General features: G+C 34.6%; 1 protein-coding gene and 1 long non-coding RNA gene across 2 annotated transcripts; one reads left to right on the top strand and one right to left on the bottom strand.

Annotated features, from left to right (window-relative positions):
- Positions 1-10,732: 10,732 nt before the first annotated feature.
- On the top strand, positions 10,733-16,947 carry LOC134279564 (uncharacterized). Its single transcript, XM_062761972.1, has 5 exons — positions 10,733-10,884; positions 13,874-14,138; positions 15,725-15,864; positions 16,150-16,347; positions 16,538-16,947. Exons 2-5 carry the CDS (start codon positions 13,978-13,980, stop codon positions 16,687-16,689), a joined length of 651 nt encoding a protein of 216 aa, XP_062617956.1. The 5' UTR covers positions 10,733-10,884; positions 13,874-13,977; the 3' UTR covers positions 16,690-16,947.
- A 309-nt stretch (positions 16,948-17,256) lies between these two features.
- Positions 17,257-20,676, bottom strand: LOC134279563 (uncharacterized). The gene is made up of 5 exons (XR_009994676.1): positions 20,531-20,676; positions 19,304-19,394; positions 19,000-19,170; positions 18,286-18,588; positions 17,257-17,804 (listed from the first exon to the last, which is right to left on the bottom strand). It is a non-coding gene; the product is annotated as an uncharacterized LOC134279563 (long non-coding RNA).
- Between the last annotated feature and the right edge of the window lie 2,732 nt (positions 20,677-23,408).

Genomic DNA, 23,408 nt, shown 5'->3' with positions numbered 1-23,408 from the left:
TTTACATATTTGATTCTAATGACAAGACCTTTCTTTTGATAATAATAACTTTGACCCTTTGACCTTGACCTTGGATTTCCCTTTTTTTAAGAAAAATTTTTAAATTTTATTTTGGCCATATCTTTTGAACAGTAGATAGGAGGACATTTATACTTCACATATGTAATGTTTGTTTAAAGCCCTTTTCACTGGATACCAACAACCTTCCCCTTTTGACCTTACCTTGTAGATTTTGTACTTGTGAAAAAACTTTAACCATGGCCATAACTTTTAAAAGGAAAGGGATAGGGCTTTCATACTTAATATGTAGTCGTTGGAGAAGACACTTCATTGGATATGAAGTTTCTTGACCCTTTGACCTTGACCTTTGAGATTGACCTACTTTAAAAAAAGCAAACCTTGACCATAACTTTTAAGACTTAGGGCTAGTGCTTTCATACTTTACATATTTGATCCTAATGACAAGACCTTTCATTTGATAACAATAACTTTGACCCTTTGACCTTGCCCTTTGGGAGTTTACCTACTTTTCAAGAAATTGAACGTTGACCTTAACTTCTAACAGTTAGGGCTGGGACTTTCATGCTCTACATAATATTTTATGTGGAAGACCTTTCATTTGATACTAATTACATTGACCTTTTGACCTTGACCTTGGAGATTTTTGTAATTATTAAAAAAAACTTTAACATTAGCTTACTTTCAAATTTCACAATTGTTTTATTAAATACCACTTTTGGTACCAATTAATTAAATTTGCATTTAAGAAAAGCTTAATCTTTGCTTTGTTGACATACGGGGGCAACAGAGTTTTACAAACACATCTAGTTTTTAATGCAATTGAATGATTTTTTTTCCTTTCAAAAATGTATGTGCATGTACAAATATGCTATCATATTTATAATATTGTCTTTCCAATTATTCAAAGATTATTATTAATATTTATTACATAGTATGTTCAAAAATTAGGCAATATACATAGCCAACTAATTAGTCCAAACTTTTACATTTTTTCACAATGAAAATTAACCATCGGTCAGTAACAAAATAACAGTTTCATAATACTCTTAATGTAAAAATCAAATCAAACTTAAATAACAACAAAGAACACCAAAACATAACTTCCTTCTTAATTTTACCTATAAACCTTGCAAGCTTTGCTAACCCTTGGTAAAAAAAACTCCGGTCACTTTCATCAAAGGGTCAGTTTAAAGCACTTCAAAAATGGCAAATTTTTTTTTTTTCGACTGATTTATTTATTTTTTAATGATTGATAATTTTTTAAAAAAAACAAGAGGCCCATGGGCCACATCGCTCACCTGAGCACTGTGGCTAGGAAAAAGTAAAAATTGGTTTATTATTGAAAAGTTTAAATCCAAGTCCCATGATCAATCATGGCTTTGCTTGTCTTCAGAAGGTTATTTTTAAAGAATTCTCCTAATATTTCTATTTAAAAATTTGACCATCCCTTGTGGCCCCGTCCTACCCCCGGGGGTCATGATTTAAAAACTTGAATCTACACTACCTGAGGATTTCCATAAGAAGGATAATTTCTTTTATTCTTTAGAAGAAGATTTTTAAAGAATTTTCCTATACATTTCTATGTTAAACTTTGGAAGGCCGTGGCCCCCCCTCCCCCCGGGGGGGGATATTTAACAAACTTAATCTACACTACCTGAGGATGTTTCCCCAAAGTTTTATTTTCCTGGCACAGTGGTTCTTGAGAACAAGATTTTTAAAACATACCATCAAAAAGCAAAAGCCATTTATGCAAAATTGGCCCTGTCCTTATATCAAATAATTAACTTACCCCCTTTCCAATTTTATAGTAAAAAAAAGTAGACATTTGGTGCTTTCATTTTCTATAAAAAAATCGTTTTGAGAATTGATTTGGAAAACGGTGAAATTGCAATGTTCTTGAAATTTGCTAAAACATGCTTATTTGACTACCTTCAGCAAAAAATTAAAGTATGAGCACAGTCCACATCCAAAAAATAAAACATGTTTTGTGATCTTCAGAAGCTGAGCTTTTATTATGTATTTGCATATTTTCGATAGAGGTTGTGCTCTATATGAAATATTGAAAAAATTGCTTCAACGTCAGGCCATTTTCAGAAAAAAATTTACCAATATAGGAAAATGACGCTTTTTATGACGTCATAAGGGATTGAGTAGAGGGGAAAATTACGTCACAATTAATAGATACGTGGTCACCAACACTCCAAGTGATAAATGCTGCATTTGCAACCTAAACTGTGCGGTTTTGATTTTTCGTAAATTCTCAGGGCCAAATTAGGCCCAACATGGCTCAAGCTTTTTTCATTAATTTCCAATTATCTCCCCTTGAATGAGGGCATGACCCTTCAATTGAACCAACTTGAATCCCCTTCACCCAAGGATGTTTTTTGGGTTTGAAATTGGTGGGGGTTTTGAGAAGAAGTAAAAATTTGAAAATTTTACAGACAGACAGATGGACAGACAGCTAGACAAACAACTAGATAAAACACACTGGAAAAAATGTGATCAAAAAAAGAGCTATAAATGAAACATTCCTCACCACAAAAGCCAGAAGAATAAAGGGACCACCACCAGTAACATGTTTCTGGGAAGAACCAAAGCCATAAGAGAATCCATGCAGAGATAAATATCAATAGTCCTGAAGCTTCAATGAAGGACCAAGTACGAGAATTGCTACAAACACTACTCCGGAGACTTACCATTACCCTTGATTTAACGTGTTTTTCCCCACTCTGCGGCTGGTTCCCTCATAAGTTTCCCGAGGACAGTTCAGGATGTCCTGTCAACTTTATTCCTCAACTTCCTGTCTTGGACTGAAAAGCAAAAGTAAAAATTTTATTTTCCTAGTGACTTTTAATTAAAAAGAAAGTTGCAAGATTGAAAAGGGGGGTGGGGGGGGGGTATTGATGCTGTGCATTTTAATTACATGTACGAAATCTGTATTTCACAGTTTAATGCATTCATGTATTTTTGTGAATTGTCTTACATGTAATAATTGTTCCTATGTATTATTAAGCACTAAATCTATTCAACTGCATGTGTAAATGGGGAAAATGTGGATATGTAAATGATGTATAATTGCAATGTGTAAAATGTGACATTTTCTTATTTTGGGGGAGTTGTTCTGACATGTAATTTTTTTTCATTAATTATTTTATTTATCTTGAAAAAAATTATTTCAATTAATAATTTTTTTTTTCTTACCTGTCTGATGAACTCAACAAAGGTTAAAGAAGGGGGGGAATGGAAAAAAATATGGGTATTATGGTTGTCAAAACTCTCCCATGTTGACCACACTGCATGCTGCACTGTAAAATCACCATTTTGGATCTTTAAAAGGGGAGGCTACTCCTGAAATCAAAGAAATTGTCGTAAAAATAAGTAACCTGATTTTTCTTTAGGTCTCACACAAGGAAATAATTTCACTATATATTACTACTGTAAACAGGGAAATTTTTTTGCCCCCGTTTAATTTTGCCCCCCTTTTGCCCTAGTCTGGCGTGGGCGAATTTTAACGAGGCTGGGGTGTGGCAGCCATTTTCAGACTACTTTTATCTTCTTTAAAAGGAGAGCTTCATATGAAGATATAGAAAATGATCAAATTTTTTAAAAATAAAATGTATGAATTTTTTCTTTTTTGAAATGATAGAGACAGCTTAAATTACCAATCCAAAAAAAAGGCCCGGGGCCACATTGCTCACATGAGCAATTGGCTAGGAAAAAGCACCTATCAGATCAGAACTAAAGTTTACGGAGGGGGGGGGGGAAGGGGGGTTAAATTTTTTCCCCCCGGGGGTCATGATTTGAACAAACTTGAATCTACACTACCTGAGGATGATTCCCTATAAATATCACTAAGCATGACTTTGAATTACTTAAAAAGAATATTTTAAAAGGTTTCCCTATATATTCCTATGTAAAACTTTGATCGGCCATTTTTGGGCCCCCCCCTACCCCTGGGGGGGGGAGTTGTGAAAAAAACTTGAATCTACACTACCTTGGGGTAATTTCCCAAAAGGGGTTTCATCTTTCCTGTCTCAAAGGTACCTGAGAAGAAGATTTTTCCATTAATTCCTATGTAAAACTTTTTCAGCTATTTTGGCCCTACCCTGCCCCTGGGGGTCATGATTTGGACAAACTTGAATCTACACTACCTGAGGTATTCCCCCATAAGACTCATCTTTCCTGGCCCAGTGGTTCTTTAGAAGAAGATTTTTAAAAATATTTCCTATATATTCCTATGGAAAACTTTGATCGGCCATTTTGGCCCCACCCTACCCCCGGGGTTATGATTTGAAAAAACTTGAATCTACACTACCTGAGGATGATTCCACATGAGATTCATATTTCCTGGCCCAGTGGTTTGAGAAGAAGATTTTTTAAAAATTTTTCCTATATATTCCTATGTAAAACTTTTTATTGGGGCCCTTTTTTGGGCCCCCCCCTACCCCTGGGGGTCATGATATGAACAAACTTGAATCTACACTACCTGAGGATGATTCCACATATGCTTGCATCTTTCCAGACCCAGTGGTTCTTGAGAAGAAGATTTTTAAAGATTTTTCCTATATATTCCTATGTAAAACTTCAGACCGGCCATTTTGGCCCCACCCTACCCCAGGGGTCATGATTTGAACAAACTGAATTTTCGCTACCTAAGGATGATTCCACATGAGATTCATATTTCCAGACCCAGTGGTTCTTGAGAAGAAGATTTTTAAAGATATTTCCTATATATTCCTATGTAAAACTTTGACCGGCCATTTTGGCCCCACCCTACCCCAGGGGTCATGATTTGAACAAACTTGAATCTACACTACCTAAGGATGATTCCACATGAGATTCATATTTCCTGGCCCAGTGGTTCTTGATAAGAAGATTTTTAAAGATTTTTCCTATATATTCCTATGTAAAACTTTGATGGGCCATTTTGGCCCCACCCTACCCCTGGGGGTCATGATATGAACAAACTTGAATCTACACTACCTGAGGATGATTCCACATATGCTTCATCTTTCCAGACCCAGTGGTTCTTGAGAAGAAGATTTTTAAAGATTTTTTCCTATATATTCCTATGTAAAACTTTGATCGGCCATTTTGGCCCCACCCTACCCCTGGGGGTCATGATATGAACAAACTTGAATCTACACTACCTGAGGATGATTCCACATATGTTTCATCTTTCCAGGCCCAGTGGTTCTTGAGAAGAAGAATTTTAAAGATTTTTCCTATATATTCCTATGTAAAACTTTGATTGGCCATTTTGGCCCCACCCTACCCCTGGGGGTCATGATATGAACAAACTTGAATCTACACTACCTGAGGATGATTCCGCATGTGATTTATCTTTCCTGGTCCAGTCGTTATTGAGAAGAAAATTTTTAAAAAGTTTTCCTATATATTCCTATGTAAAAATTTGATTGGCCATTTTGGCCCCACTCTACCCCTGGGGGTCATGATATGAACAAACATGAATCTACACTACCTGAGGATGATTCCACAAGAGTTTCATCTTTCCGTGACCAGTGGTTCTTGAGAAGAAGATTTTTTAAAAATGCCATTAATTTTTGTCTAATTCATAATTATCTCCCCTTGGAAAAGGGTGTGGCCCTTCATTTGAACAAACTTGAATCCCCTTTACCCAAGGATACTTTGTAGCAAGTTTGGTTGAAGTTGGCCCAGTGGTTCTTGAGAAGAAGATGAAAATGTGAAAAGTTTACAACAACGACGACGACAACGACGACAACAACGACAACGACAGACAACGGACAAATTTTGATCAGAAAAGCTCACTTGAGCCTTTGGCTCAGGTGAGCTAACATAAGTTAAATCTGGTGGTTAATTAATGATTAATTTGTTGACCCCCCAGCCTCCTTAAACGGTCGAATTAAAAGTAAACTGCATAATATCTTAAACAAAAATCTTTTTGGGCGAATTTAAAACGGGGCAAACTTGTTTTCAGATGCGAGAGGGCGAAAATAACACGGGGCGAAAGTAACCCTGCATACAGTATATAGCTTTAATTAAATAAATTAATTTACTACACTCTCAGCAGATAATTCATGAAATAGAAAATAAAGATGAATGCTTAGACAAAAATTTGAGATGAGAAAAAATATACCCCTTATTCGGCTTTTAAGAAAAAATTGAGAGTAAACATACCTATACCCCGAAATACACATGGGCAAACAGCCAACACACCATCGAGGAAGTTACATCGACCATGCATACCTAAAAAAAAAATTCTGTTTGATTCCGTGGCACAATTCTGCTGATATGATATTCCTAGTGCATGAGTTCAAACCTATACGTACATAAAGTTGCTGAAAATGAAAAAAGAAAAGAAATATTATTGTCTCTATATACATAGAACTACATTAGACTGAGTTCATTTTGATTGGCTATCTCCTTGCATAAGACCTTTAAGGGGTAATTTTATGCTATTTACCATGTGCACGGATTGCCATAAAACATAAGGAAAAATACCAGCCTTACAATTCACTTGACCTTGACCTTTGGCATACTTTACTAAGAATACCCAGGACAATTTGGTTTAACTTATGACTTTTGAATTTTTAGTGGCAGGTGTTGATAAAATAACCATTTAATATACTTCTGAGCTCATAAAACTGTTCTTTAAAACTGTATGATATAGAGTGTAAAAACTTTGAAACATATGTTTGGAAAGTATTATCGCACATATGATATGGGATAATATCACCACAGAAAGATCAAAGAAAATCACAGCAGATATGCGACAATAATTTTTATCATTGTTTATTGATTGTCAAGAATATGATATAGCATTACATATATTACGATTTTTTGAATTTATTATTTCAGGCTGTAAAAACAGTCAGCTTTCAAATATTAAGAATTTTTTAATACATTCACTGTAAAAATAATTGGACAAATTTGTGAATGTCAATAATCAATCATGCATGACAATTAATCTTTTTCTGACAGCCACCTTCTCCTAAAAATGTGTCTTGTTATTTATTTATTTATTGCAAAGTCGTCCCTGGACTACGGTCAATGGGCCAATTTCGAACCCTGCGTGGTGAGAGTTTGTCCCGAGACACAGTTAGATTATTCTAACTAGCACCTATATAAAATCATACCGATTAATCAACATCACTACAATATGAGGACCTTAAAATAGGATAAAATAAAACATTCTCCAACAGTTAGCCATTAGATTGTTTTTGATCATGTTGATGTCGTGAGTCAAGTTAATGTTCTTGATTCCCACTTTTCACGTTATGACTGACTTAATTAGTGCTTCGTGATACCAAAACAATACATTTTCAAAATATAGTATTACCTATAATTTTGACTGTAGGTTGAATTCGCTAATTTCACACTTGCAAAGTTGTGTGCATGCATCAGCCTCATGATGTCGATCCCCGCTCTGCAGCTACTTTCGTTATCTCTAACCAATGAAAATTGTCCTTACTTTTCTGAAGTACTGTTGCGTGATATTGCACGCATCACTGAATTGTAGAACACACATCACAAGATTTCGAATATACATCACAAGATTATCGAACATACATAACAAGATTTCGAATATACAACACAAGATTATCAAACAAACATCACAAGATTATAGAATATACATCACAAGATTTCGAATATACATCACAAGATTTCGAACAAACATACAAGATTTCGAAAATACAACACAAGATTATAGAATATAAATCACAAGATTTCGAATATACATCACAAGATTTCGAACATGCATCACAAGATTATTGAATATACATCACGAGATTTTGAACTTACATCACAAGATTATAAAATATACATCACAAGTTTTTGAATATACATCACAATATATTGAACATACATCACAAGATTTTGAATATAAATCACAAGATTTTGAATATACATCACAAGATTTCGAACATACATCATATGGCATGTCAAACGTTGCTATATTCGATAATCTTGTGATGTATATTCAAAATCTTGTGATGTATGTTCGAAATCTTGTGATGTATGTTCGAAATCTTGTGATGTATATTCAAAATCTTGTGATGTATGTTCAATATCTTGTGATGACTATTCAAAATCTTGTGATGTATATTCAAAATCTTGTGATGTATGTTCAATATCTTGTGATGTATATTCAAAAACTTGTGATGTATATTTAATAATCTTGTGATGTATGTTCAAAATCTTGTGATGTATATTCAATAATCTTGTGATGCATGTTCGAAATCTTGTGATGTATATTCGAAATCTTGTGATGTATATTCTATAATCTTGTGATGTATATTCGAAATCTTGTGATGTATGTTCGAAATCTTGTGATGTATATTCGAAATCTTGTGATGTATATTCTATAATCTTGTGATGTATGTTCGAAATCTTGTGATGTATATTCGAAATCTTGTGATGTATGTTCGATAATCTTGTGATGTATATTCGAAATCTTGTGATGTGTGTTCTACAATTCAGTGATGCGTGCAATATGACGCAACAGTACTTCAGTAAAGTAAGGACAATTTTCATTGGTTGGAAATAACGAAAGTAGCCGGAACGGCGATCGACATCCTGAGGCTGATGCATGCGTGCACACAACTTTGCAAGTGTGAAATTGGCGAATTCAACCTTAAGTTAAATTATAGGTAAAACTATATTTTGAAAATGTATTGTTTTGGTATCACGAAGCACTAATTAAGTCAGTCATAACCTGATAACGTGAAAAGTGGGAATCAAGAACATTAATTTGACTCACGACATCAACATGATCAAAAACAATTTAATGGCTAACTGCTGGAGAATGTTTTATCCTATTTTAAGGTCCTCATATTGTAGTGATGTTGATTAATCGGTATGATTTATCTTATGTAGGTGCTAGTTAGAATAATCTAACTGTGTCTCGGGACAAACTCTCACCACGCAGGGTTCGAAATTGGCCCATTGACCGTAGCACTAGTCCAGGGACGACTTTGCAATAAATAAATAAATAACACGACAAATTTTTAGGAGAAGTTGGCTGTCAGGAAAAGATTAATTGTTATGCATGATTGATTATTTACATTCACAAATTTGTCCAATTATTTTCATAGTAAATGTATTAAAAATTTCTTAATATTTGAAAGCTGTTTTTACAGCCTGAAATAATAAATTCAAAAAATCGTAATATATGTAATGATAAATAATATATGTAATGATATATCATATTCTTGACAAGCAATAAACAATGATAAAAATTATTGTCGCATATCTGTGGTGATTTTCTTTGATCTTTCTGTGGTGATATTATCCCATATCACATGTGCGCGATAATACTTTCCAAACATGTTTCAAAGTTTTTACACTCTATATCATACAGTTTTAAAGAACAGTTTTATAAGCTCATAAGTATATTAAACGGTTATTTTATCAAAACCTGCCACTAAAAATTCAAAAGTCTTAAATTAAACCAAATTGTCCTGGGTATTCTTAGTAAAGTATGCCAAAGGTCAAGGTCAAGTGAATTGTAAGGCTGGTATTTTTCCTTATGTTTTATGGCAATCCGTGCACATGGTAAATAGCATAAAATTACCCCTTAAAGGTCTTATGCAAGGAGATAGCCAATCAAAATGAACTCAGTCTAATGTAGTTCTATGTCTATAGAGACAATAATATTTCTTTTCTTTTTTTATTTTCAGCAACTTTATGTAGGTCTACAGTTTTAATTTTGAACTCATGCACTAGGAATATCATATCAGCAGAATTGTGCCACTGAATCAAAGGGAATTTTTTTTAAGGTATGCATGATCGATGTAACTTCCTTGATGGTGTGTTGGCTGTTTGCCCATGTGTATTTCGGGGTATAGGTATGATTGCTCTCAATTTTCTTTCTTAAAAGCCGAATAAGGGGTATATTTTTTCTGATCTCAAATTTTTGTCTAAGTATTAATCTTTATTTTTTCATTCATGAATTATCTGCTGAGAGTCTAGTTAATTAATTTATTTAATTAAAGCTATATAGTAACATATAGTGAAATTATTTCCTTGTGCGAGACTTTAAGAAAAATCAGGTTACTTATTTTTACAACAATTTCTTTGATTTCAGGAGTAGCCTCCCCTTTTAAAGATCCAAAATGGTGATTTTACAGTGCAGCATTGGTCAACAACGGAGAGTTTTTACAACCATAATACCCATATTTCTACCATTCACCTCTGTAACCTTTGTTGAGTTCATCAGACAGGTAAGAAAAACAATATTATTAATTGAAATAATTTTATCAAGATAAATAAAATAATTAATGAAAAAAAAATTACATGAACAGACTCCCTCATATAAGAAAATGTCACATTTTACACATATTATACATCATTTACATATCCACATTTTCCCCATATACACATGCAGTTGAGTAGAATTAGTGCTTAATAATACATAGCAACAATTATTACATTTAAGACAATTCACAAAAATACATGAATGCATTAAACTGTGAAATACAGATTTCGTACATTTTATTAAAATGCACAGCATCAATACCCCCCCTCCCTTCACAATCTTGCAACTTTCTTTTTAATTCAAAGTCACTAGGCAACACTAAAGATTTTCACTTATTGCTTTTCAGTCCAAGACAGGAAGTTGAGGAATAAAGTTGACAGGACATCCTGAACTGTCCTCGGTACCAGCTTATGAGGGAACCAGCCGCAGAGTGGGAAAAGCACGTTACATCATAGGATAATAGGTAAGTCTCCGGAGTAGTGTTTGTAGCAATTCTCGTACCTGGTCCTGCATCGAAGCTTCAGGACTATTGATATTTATCTCTGCATGGATTCTCTTATGGCTTTGGTTCTTCCCAGAAACATGTTACTGGTGGTGGTCCCTATATTCTTCTGACTTTTGTGGTGAGGAATGTTTTATTTTAGCTCTTTTCTGATCACATTTTGTCCGGTGTCCGTCTATCTAGCTGTCTGTCCATCTGTCTGTCTGTAAACTTTTCATATTTTCGACTTCTTCTCAAGAACCCCTGGACCAATTTCAACCAAACTTGCCACAAAGCATCCTTGGGTGAAGGGGATTCAAGTTTATTCAAATGAAGGGCCATGCCCTCATTCAAGGGGAGATAATTGGAAATTAATGAAAAGAGCTTGAGCCACGTTGGGCCTAATTTGGCCCTGAGAATTTCCGAAAAATCAAAACCGCTCTGTTAAGGTTGCAAATGCAGCATTTATCACTTGGAGTGTTGGTGACCACATATCTATTGATTTTGACGTAATTTTTCATCTACTCAATGCATTATGATGTCATAAAATGCGTCATTTTCCTCATATCGTGTAAATTTCTTTGAAAATGGCCTAACATTGAAGCATTTTTATGCCCCGCCATGAATATGGCCGGGGCATATAGTGTTTGTCATGTCCGTCTTCCGTCTTTCCGTCCTTCTGTCCTTCCGTCCTTCCGTCACACTTTGCGTTTAGCTCTGTTTAAAGCTAAGTTTCTTTGAAACTATCTAAGACATTTTCAACTTCATATGCTGATAGATATAGATGAGAGCTATGCAACTGCATCAACATTTTTTGACCCTGACCTTTCCTTTGACCTTGACTTCACTTTTCTTAAATTGGTGTTTAGCTCAGATTTGAACATACCATTCAAGTTGGTGTTATCAAACTTCACATGTTGATACAAACTTGCACGGATGATGCATCTAGAGATGAACACTTCCAGACTTGCTTCGGATGCTGGATCTGACCTACATTTTCCAGATAAGTGACCAGGTTAAAGTTTTTGGAGCAGGTCCATTTCCAAGGAACTATAAGCCCTACCCAATCCAAACTTTCATGGACGATGGATCTATTGATGAACACTACCAGACTTGCTTCGGATGATGGATCTGACCTACATTTTCCAGATAAGTGACCAGGTTAAAGTTTTTGGAGCAGGTTCATTCCTAAGGAACTATAAGCCCTACCCAAACCAAACTTGCATAGATGATGATTATAGAGATGGACACTACCAGACTTGCTTCGGATGCTGAATCTGACCTACATTTTCATTCCCAAGTAACTATAAGCCCTACCTGAACCAAACTTGCATGGATGATGCATCTAGGGATGGACACTACCAGACTTGCTTCAGATGCTGGATCTGACCTATATTTTCATTCCCAAGTAACTATAAGCCCTACCTGAACCAAACTTGCATGGATGATGCATCTAGGGATGGACACAACCGGATTGCTTCGGATGCTGAATCTGACCTATATTTTCATTCCCAAGTAACTATAACCCCTGCCTGAACCAAACTTGCATGGGTGATGCATTTAGGGCTGGACACTACCAGACTTGCTTCAGATGCTGGATCTGACCTACATTTTTATTCCCAAGTAACTTTAAGCCCTACCTGAACCAAACTTGCATGGATGATGCATCTAGGGATGGACAATAACAGACTTGCTTCGGCTGCTGGATCTGACCTACATTTTTATTCCTTAGTAACTATAACCCCTACCTGAACCAAACTGATCAAATTTTATACACATACAAATTTTCATGTTGCTTTACTAAATATCCTCGGCGGGGCATTCATGTCCTATGGATATATTTCTAGTTTTCAATATTTCATACAGAGCACAACCTCTGATCCAAAATATGCAAATACATACTAAAAGCTCAGCTTCTGAAGATCACAAAACATGTTTTATTTTTTGGATCGTGGACTGTGCTCATATTTTAATTTTTTGCTGAAGGTAGTCAAATACACATGTTTTCAGCAAATTTCAAGAACATTGCAATTTCACAAACTTGTTTTCCAATATCTGAATTCTCATAACGATTTTTTTTGTTATAGAAAATGAAAGCACCAAGTGTCTACTTTATTTTGACATATAAAATGGGAAAGAGAGTGATAGTTAATTATTTGATATAAGTACAGGGCCAATTTATGCATAAGATGGCTCTTGCTCTTTGATGGTATGTTTTAAAAATCTTGTTCTCAAGAACCACTGTGCCAGGAAAGATGAAACTTATGGGGAAACATCCTCAGGTAGTGTAGATTCAAGTTTGTTCAAATCATGACCCCCGGGGGTAGGGTGGGGCCACAATAGGGAATCCAAGTTTAACATAGAAATATATAGGAAAATTCTTTAAAAATCTTCTTCTCAAGAATGACAAAGCCATAATTGATCCTATTTATATGGAAGCATCCTCAGGTAGTGTAGATTCAAGTTTGTTCAAATCATGACCCCCGGGGATAGGACGGGGCTACAAGGGATGATCAAATTTTTAAATAGAAATATATATGAAACTGTTATTTTGTTACTGACCGATGGTTAATTTTCATTGTGAACAAATGTACAAAGATGAGGAGCATAATATAGTTGGCTATGTATATTGCCTAATTTTTGAACATACTATGTAATAAATATTAATAATGATCTTTGAATAATTGGAAAGACAATATTATAAATATGATAGCATATTTGTACACGAGCATACATTTTTGAAAGGAAAGAAAATCATTCAAATGCATTAAAAAAAATATTTTGTTTCATATTCTTGCGAATTATCAGATCATTCTTCTATTATTCTAATACTCTGTCATTATGAAACCTTGTTAATAATTTAGTAAATATTAATCAAGTACATTTGCACCAATTTTTCCATGGCACTTTCACACTAAGAATGCCACGTGCAAAATTATATACAGGAACAATTCTGAACAAATATATGCAAGTGAATTGTAAATTTGATATGTAATGCATACATTACAAAAACTCATTACAGTGTTCACTAAAATGAAATGTATGGACTCTTATATTAATTACTTGGTATATGTCATATGGATATTATGGATATTATTTTTGAGAATGACACAAGTAATGAATTTTTTCAGCATTGAAATGGATTCTTGAACCAGAGCCATGTGAACCTGGTCCACCTGTACCTCTAATTGAAGACCTATTAACATCACCAGAGTATGTTCATTCTGATACCCCTATGGTATGGTTACGACATGCATTATCCCTGTCAGATGAAGCCATTAAAAGAGCTGCAATGGAAACAACTGGGCAACGAGACAACCCAATGTGGTCGATTGTAAGGAAATACAGAATAACAGCTTCCAACTTTGGTGCAGTTCTCAGTTCTAAGCAAAGGCGGTAAGACGTGTGATTAAATTTTTGCGAAATAGACTTTTTAAATTACAGTCAAACTTTGTTATCTCAAACCCATTATCTCAAATTCCATGGATATGTCAAAGTAATTTTGAAGTCCAAACCATTTATAAAAGACTGGGACATTTTATTCTCGATAACTCTTTATGTATTATTCTTGAATCCACGGATATTTCCAACATTTTTCTTGGTCTCATTGAGTTTGAGATAATTAGGTTTGACTGTAATGGCTAGACATTTATACTCCCGCTCCGAAGGAGAGGGGGGTATACTGTTTTATCCTTGTGTGTCTGTCCGTGTGTCAGTGTCTTCGTGTGTCTGTGTGTCCGTCCGAAATAAATTTTTGTCACAGTTTTCTCAGCAACTACTCATCGTAGATGCTTGAAATTTTAACACAGTCTTCTCTGAGGCATGCCATATGGTGGGATACATTTTCGCTGAAATCCGATGTCAACTTCCTGTTTGTCTGTGCGTCTGTCCTTTTCATACATAACAAATTTTCGTCACAGTTTTCTCTGCAACTACTCGTTGTAGATGCTTGAAATTTTTACAAAATCTTCTCTGAGGTATGCCATATCTTGGGATACCCGGTACATTTTTTTTCAAATCAGATATCAACTTCCTGTTTGTCTGTCTGTATCACACAACAAATTTTCGTCGCAGTTTTCTCATTAGCTATTCATAGCGGATGCTTGAAATTTTATTACACCTTTTGTTGAGGCATGCCATATGGTGGGATTAATTTTGATATGAATCTGATGTCAACTTCATATTTTTCTGTGCATCTGCTTGTAATTGAACTTGGGTATATATATTTTAAAACATGATAGTGCTTATTTACATCAGAGCGGGGGTATTACTAGTGAGCATTGGCTCACAGATTTATGTACATATAGATGCAGGAAATATAAGATTAATAACCAACAATAGGCTCATGGGCCACATCGCTCACCTGAGAAGCTTTGACCATTCTGTTCTTTACCAGATTTCCCCCTTGTAATACATAAAGCATCCCCACCCTACCCCACTGATCATAATTAAGACATTTTGAAATCTACACTGACCCATGATCCTTCCATGTGCACATAAGTTTCAGCTTTTCTGGCCCAGTGGTTCTTGAGAAGAAGATTTTCAAAGATTTCTCTTATATATTTCTATGTAAAACTTTGATTCCCCATTGTGGTCCCGCCCATCCCCCGGGGGTCATGATTTGAAGAATTTAGAATCTACACTTTACCAGGATGCTTCCACATAAGTTTCAGCTTTTCTGGCCCAGTGGTTCTTGAGGAGAAGATTTTTTAATGACCCCAACCTATTTTTGTCTTTTCTTGATTATCTCCCCTTTTGAGAGGACTTGGCCCTGTATTTTAACAATTTTTATTCCCCTTTACCCAAGGATGCTTTGTACTAAGTTTGGTCAAAATTGACATAGTGGTTCTTGAGAAGAGGTCGAAAATGTGAAAAGTTTACAGACGGACAGACAGACGGACAGATGACGGACAAGATGTGATCAGAAAAGCTCACTTGAGCCTTTGGCTCAGGTGCGCTAAAAATCATATTTTCTTCTTCAGATTGACATTGTCACTGAAAAAACGGCTTATGTCAGCTTACAATCTGGAGTCCATCAAGGCTGTTGCATGGGGTATCACTCATGAAGATGATGCTTTGAGACAGTATGAAAAGGACTTTGATGCATCTGTAGAGCAGTCAGGTATACAGCACAAAATAATATTCCTTCAACTTCTGACATGTTAACATTCATTGTGTCAAAAAATAACAGGACTTATCCCAATGACAAAAAGAAATCAATTACTGAAGTCTAATTGTAAAAATAAAAAAATTTCAATTACCAACATATTCCAGAAAATTTGCTGGGAATCTTTTTGAAGTGGAAGGATTATAAAAGCTCTAATTAGACTTTGTTTGCATTACAAAATCAATTGTACATGTATTATGGTTTGTTTGCATTCAGTAGTATTATAATTTTTTCTGAAAGGGATATGGTTGCATGAATCCAGAGTATTGGGAGCTTCACCTGATGGCTTAGTTGTTCGACCACCAACATGCAGTGTATTTTATCAAACTCCAGAAGCCAAAGACGCCATTCCTGATATTGTAGAGGTGAAGTGTCCATATTCAGCATCATCTTTAACAGTAGCAGATGCAGCACAAAATTTGAAGGATTTTTTCATAGGTAAATAACAAATTATAAGTTGGATTAAAAATCTGTATTGTCCAGTACTTTGAAATTAAAAATTTTGGTAAATGATTTCAATACATGTATTAATTTACAAGTGCAACTGTTCAATATGGTATGAAGATGTGGAAAAAGGAGGGGATATGAATTGGTATAACACAACTTAAGTGTTGTTTGATTTTTTTAGATCTTAAACAAGATACCCTGTGCCTGAAAACCAGTCACCCATACTATCATCAAATTCAAGGCCAACTACACATATGTAACAAAACATGCTTCGACTTAATTGTGTGGACAAGAGTAGACTGCATTGTGATTAGAATAGTAAAAGACATTTAATGGACAGCAAATGTTTCAAAGCTGATAGATTTCTACTTTAACATTTTCATTCCAGCACTGATGGAAAACTGAGTTCTGGTTTGAACTTCTTGACACTTGGTTTTGTACCTCTAGAATTGTACCTCTAGAATTTTCTAACAATGGAAAATGGGTAATCATGTTAAACGTGTTGAATGTTCCTAAGTCTTATAAATGTATGATATGATGTGTCACAATCCATCATAAAACTTCTGGCTTATAAGACTACTTTAAATAGCAATGATGATTAATAAAACCTATGTACTACATAAAAAAGAATATCAAAATTTAGAATCATTTTATTAATGAATTGAAGATGTTTTTCTCAAAGTGAAAATGTAACATTTTTGTCTTTGTTAATAAATTGTTGAAAATATGAATTTGTTGAGTTGTGCTTTAAAGGTACCACGGTAAATATACTTGAAACTAGAGATTTAAAATTATAAGTAAACCCTCTTCCAAATTATATTGTCAAATGAAGAATGGAATTGCCAAACATTCTTGTAATAAAAACGTACTGTCACACACCAATGCAAATCTATAATAAGTAATTTCTTTCAAAAGTGGAGCTTGCAAGTTTACAAGACAAGAACAGAGTTGAAATATTTTTGTTGAGATTGGTCTGTAAGTAGATGGGATGTGACGGAGAATCTTGTAATTCTTTATCCTCTCTTTGGCTCTTTCCGCATGAATACGTGCTTTAGCAATCTTGTAACACAGTGCTGCTTCTTGTTTGGTAAACTGGCCTCATGTCTATAAAAAAGCTGGTATATTAAAGCAGACACCCTGGGGCAACTGGTCATGAATGGTGAAACCTTTGTCCGCCAAAATAAGGTCTCCAGCTTTGAACTTTCGTAAAACTTGGCTGTGACGTACAATAGCTACATCTGAAGTAGAACCTGGGTACAGCATGGAGCAAAATGTAAGTGCACCGTTTGGAGCCATGCAAGTCACTGCTTTAACAGTATGGCGACTTTTGTACATACTGTAGGCCATGGCCTGATTGTCCATATGTGTTGGGATGTCCTGGATTGTTTCAATTGCATCCATGGATGCTCTAGCAGAGGAAAAATCCTCGAAAGATTTTGGCAGAGACCCTGAAAAAAAGTTGGAAAAAAATTAATTTGATTATTTGTAATTGTGTAAAAAAGATTGTGTTAGGCCTAGAAAAAAATATGTTTGTTTCCGCTTTCAGGCTGAAAATATATAGGGTACGTAGGGAAAAATTTTTTTTTTGAGAAAATTTTTTTTTTGCTTCTTTAATCAAAAAATCAAAACATGTATAGAAATTAACATTAATGACAAAAGAAATGGTGTTTTTAAGCATTTCTGTGACTTAAACTGATAATAGAAAGGTGACCCAAATTCTTTCCGTCTTGAAAAGCTTGCAAAGTTGGATACATCATGGGACAAAAGCATTAAAAAAATATTTTGGGTCGGCACTATAAATTAGGGTCGGTCGGGAAAGCGGAAATAAACATATTTTTTTTCTGGGCCTTACAGTCAAACTTTCAAGAATACAATAAATGTAACTGCATAAAATTTTTGCAATTCATAGTGATAAATTTTAAAACAAACCTTTGCATTTTAGCTGACTTGGAAAACATTCATTAACTACGCCATCAGACAGCATCTTGTGTAGTGCATGGCGCATGAACAAGGGTATGAAAGATGTTCAAAACTGTTGGTCGACTGACACAGAATCTATGAGCCAAGTCAGTGTCCCACAGATTGAGTTTTAACTTCACTTGTACAATGAGCAGTTGGTCCTCTGTTTTCATTGAAGGAGTCCAGCCATTATAATAATCGAGTTCAAATCGTTGTAACAATCTGACTTAAGATTTCAAATATGTCATACTGTAGGGATGTATACAAAAGCATCTGAAAATAAATTTGTTTTAATACTGATTAAAATATTTCCAAAAACTGAAAAGATTGTAAATAAATTAGTTTCAAGTAATAACAATATTAGTCACAGTCAGGTTTGCTACTATCCATACTATGCATTTATTTAAAAACTGTTGAAATGAGACATTTAGTGTTCTGATAAAAAATTGTCGTCATAGAGTAAAACATGGTTTATACAGAGAAGGTTTTAGATATTATTCATCCAAAGAGCAAATTAAATGATTTTTTTCTCTGTTATTTTAAATTGCATATTATGAACTCAACAATAATAACAAAATATGTTAACATAACAGTCAATCTAAGATGTTCATCCCTCAACGGCAACAAGTTTTACTGAAATTGTTAGGAAATAGAAAATCACATTTGGAATTCCTTTAAATGTACCTTCTCTTTGTTGTCTTTAATATTGTGAATTGACATTGGCTTCCTTTAACTAGACTCGATTTTTAGGGCAAGCAATTCCTTTTCCAGTTGCTGTATTTCTGTTGAGAGGCGCTGCTTTTCTTGAGTACAGTTAAATGTGCAGGATGCTGAGTAGTTGTGCTCTGATATCAACTGAAAATATATTGTAAATCATGAGTAATTCGATGTACAGTTAAAAGAACTGTTATATTATTAAATTTAAAAATTATTGAAAATCTTTCAGTGTTGGTCATTTGTCATCAATGGTGTTTTAAATGAGCTTTACTTTTTCTTGATCTTGACATTTTGGTGCTTGTGGAATCTGCAACTGGTCCATCTGTGAAGATGACAGGGACTCCTCACTTTTGAGTTTTTTCCTCCTTTGTAAAATAATTAAACTTGAATTATTTTTTATGCCCCCGTAAACGTAGTTTCAGGGGCATATAGTTTTTGTCGTGTCTGTCTGTCTGTCTCTCTGTTTGTCTGTTTGTCCGCAAAACTTTAACCTGGCCCATAACTTTTGAATTAGAGGAGATATGACTTTCATATTTCATATGTATATTCCTTGTGACAAGATCATTCTTTAGGTACCACCAAATTTGACCTTTTGACCTTGACCTTGGAGTTTGACCCACTTTTACATGAAAATTTTAAAATTTTACTTTGGCCATATCTTTTGAACAGTAGACACCAGGACATTTATACTTCACATATGTAATGTTTGTTAAAAGACCTTTCACTAAATACCAACAACCTTGGCCCTTTGACCTTGACCTTGTAGATTTCTGTACTAGTGAAAAAACTCTAACCTTGGCCATAACTTTTGAACGGTAAGGGATACGGCTTTCATACTTCATATATGTAATTCTTTTGAGAAGACCCTTAATTGGATACCAAGAACTTGGACCTTTTGACCTTGACCTTTGAGACTGACCTACTTTAAAAAAGCAAACCTTGACCATAACTTTTAAAGAGTTAGGGCCAGTGCTTTCATACTTTACATATTTGATCCTTATGACAAGACCTTACATTTTATAACAATAATTTTGACACATTGACCTTGACCTTGGAGTTCGACCTACTTTTTTAGAAATTGAACGTTGACCATAACCTCTGAACGGTTAGGGCTAGGGCTTTCATGCTCTACATAAGTATTTTATGTGGCAAGACCTTTCATTTGATACTTATTACATTGACCTTTTGACCTTGGAGATTTTTGTACTTATTGAAAAACTTTAACATTAGCTTACCTTTCAAATTTCACAATTGTTTTCCAGTGAGAATACCCTACTTTTGGTACCAATTAATTAAATTTGCATTTAAGAAAAGCTTAATCTTTGCTATGTTGCCATACGGGGGCATCAGTGTTTTACAAACACATCTTGTTTATTCAGTTGTAAGCTTCTCTGTTTATACATGTACCCTTTTAAAGATTTTTAGTAAAATATTCTCAATAAAACTCCATCCACCCACCATCTAAAAACAAGATGTCGGTCATATTTTGAAAAATAACTTCAACTTTGTGTACATTCAGGATCAGAGAAATTCATGGCCTTTCCTTCATTCCATGCAAAATATGCAGGGCCCCCCTCCTTCTTACCATCCTTAAAGTGGCAGGAGCAGATGCTATCATTTTGATCTCCTGGTTGGCGATCAGCTCGTCTAAAAATATATTTATATACAAAGACTGAGTGAAGGAGAATTAAAAAGCAAAACATGTTCATTTGGCATGTTATTATCAAATCATAGCCTAAATGACTTATTTTTTCATTATTTTTTTAATGTTACATTTACATGCAAGTACAAGATAACCATGTGCATAACATTTAATAACAAACGGTAGCAGTACTTGGTAGTAATAATACGAAATAAAATGTAATAAAAACAGCTGTTAAACAAAAATTAACCTTGTTACAAATTGCACAGTTTTTGTAGAATTTACTTTTCATTATTCTTCTGCTATATGTAAGAGTTACATGATGACACGAGATGATGCATACAAAATATCGTTGAGTTATTGCACGCGAGGAGGCCTTAGCCTCCGAGTTTGCAATAACGAAACGATATTTTGTATGCATCATCGAGCTGTCAATCATGTAACTGATTTATCCCATGACCCTTCATTTGACCTTTTCCCATATTTGGTATTTTCTTTGCATCAACTAATAAAGACTCTGAAACAGAACCACGTGATAGTCTTAACGCGAAGTGTTTTTGGTATCGAAGTAACGGATTTACAAATTTGGTAATTTTCATAGCACTGTACCACGTGATCAGTTTCTTGAGATAATCAATTCATTTGTTCCATGATCTGGCGAAAATGACAGAATGGGTCAAGCGTAAAGAATCGTCGTTTTTCAGCAAGCCTACGACGTGGATAATTTTCAATCGAGTCAAGCAGTTCAGATGTATGAACTCGGGCGATCGGTTTTAATTGGCCCGTGGGGCCAAGACTTTATGAATTTCGATTTACAGAATTGGTATTTGGGATCGTTCCCGGAATTGAAACGGGGAAAATTTACGGAATGGACTGATAATACTATAGATTCGGAGAACATGTGTCGGCCATTGAAATGAGTGCGCTTAGAAAAATCAAGTAAAACCACGAGCCGTTACACTTCATGGGCAGTCAACATGGTTCAAGTGTTCAACGACTGGAAATCTCAGCGAAACAGCAGCTTGGTGAGTTTAAAATAATTCCCGAAATACTCACTAGTAAATACCAAGAACTTGCGTAGTTTATATGTCACGTTTTGTGCACTGTATTTGAAGCCAGGGGCGCATACGGATTCCCCTACCCCCGAGGACTTTATATCCGATTTGTTCCAATATTCTATGGTACATGAGAGCAAGTTGTTCATGATATGAACTTTTCAGAGGATGCCAGGAAGGAAAATGCTACTATTGAATGTGCGAATTCCTATCATAGGAGAGGAAGTTATCCGCTTCGAGAATTATGCTCCGCCAGACCGTGTCAGTGTCTTTTTTGTAAAGATTTGTGCATTTTGAATTAAACTGTAATCTGTTATTTTTTTTCCTCTTGTTTTTGTTAGTTCATTAAAATCTAGAAACGAATTTTTGTCTCATTTGCATAGCTCCTCCTACATCCAGGGTATAACAGTTGGATATCACTAGCTTTATATCATATACGTGATATTTAATATATCGCCACACTTATGTTGATATGAGAAATACACCCTTGTGAAGATCAAAGAAAAATTTGTCGGTCATGGGATAATGATTAATTACGACGAGATTTAACTTTTTAGCATGTAACGTTATGTATAAATATCTGACAATGCAGCATCGTCACATATCGTTACAAGTACCTACAAATTTTGTCAATATTTCTACGTTTACTGAGTATTTTCCCTAGCAGGCCGAAATATCTCCATCATGTCACCAGGGTCAACATTCGTGCATCTCGTAATTAGTGCTGTAATAAACAAACTGACTGACTGTTTTTTTTTTCTCACCAGCTGCATAGTTTTCCCCAATCGCTCCAGCTACTTTCGTTATTTCTAACCAATGAAAATTGTCCTTACTTTCTTATAAAACTGTTGCGTCATATTGCACGCATCACTGAATTGTAGAACACACATCACAAGATTTCGAATATGCATCACAAGATTATCGAACAAACATCACAAGATTATTGAACATACATCTCAAGATTTCGAATATAAATCACAAGATATTGAATATAAATCACAAGATTTTAAACATATATCACAAGATTATAGAATATACATCACAAGATTTCGAATATACATCACAAGATATTGAATATACATCACAAGATTATAGAATATACATCACAAGATTATAGAATATACATCACAAGATTTCGAATATACATCACAAGATTTTGAATATACATCACAAGATTTCGAACATACATCACAAGATTTTGAATATACATCACAAGATTTCGAACATACATCACAAGATTTTGAATATACATCACAAGATTTCGAACATACATCACAAGATTTTGAATATACATCACAAGATTCCGAACATACATCACAAGATTTTGAATATACATCACAAGATTATCGAATATAGCAACGTTTGACATGCCATATACATCACAAGATTTCGAACATACATCACAAGATTTTGAATATACATCACAAGATTATCGAATATAGAAACGTTTGACATGCCATATCCGACGTTTACCAGTTCACATCATGGATAAAAAAAAGGACTATAAGAATATTTATATCTCAGACCCTAGAGTCTGGACGTACACATATTCAAAGGAAGCCAAGACATGGTTGCAAAATGGTTAAAACTGTCAAAATAGACAAGAATTTTAAACAGCTGTACCAGCGATTTTCCCCAGCAGAGGCAGCAGTAGAGAGAGCAAATTCTGTGCTAAAAGA

The sequence above is a fragment of the Saccostrea cucullata genome, unplaced genomic scaffold (genome assembly GCF_032062105.1).
Source record: "Saccostrea cucullata isolate Sc308-1 unplaced genomic scaffold, CSIRO_AGI_Scuc_v1 ctg6307, whole genome shotgun sequence".
Lineage (NCBI taxonomy): Eukaryota > Metazoa > Mollusca > Bivalvia > Ostreida > Ostreidae > Saccostrea > Saccostrea cuccullata.
This window is presented reverse-complemented; position numbering and strand designations above follow the sequence as displayed.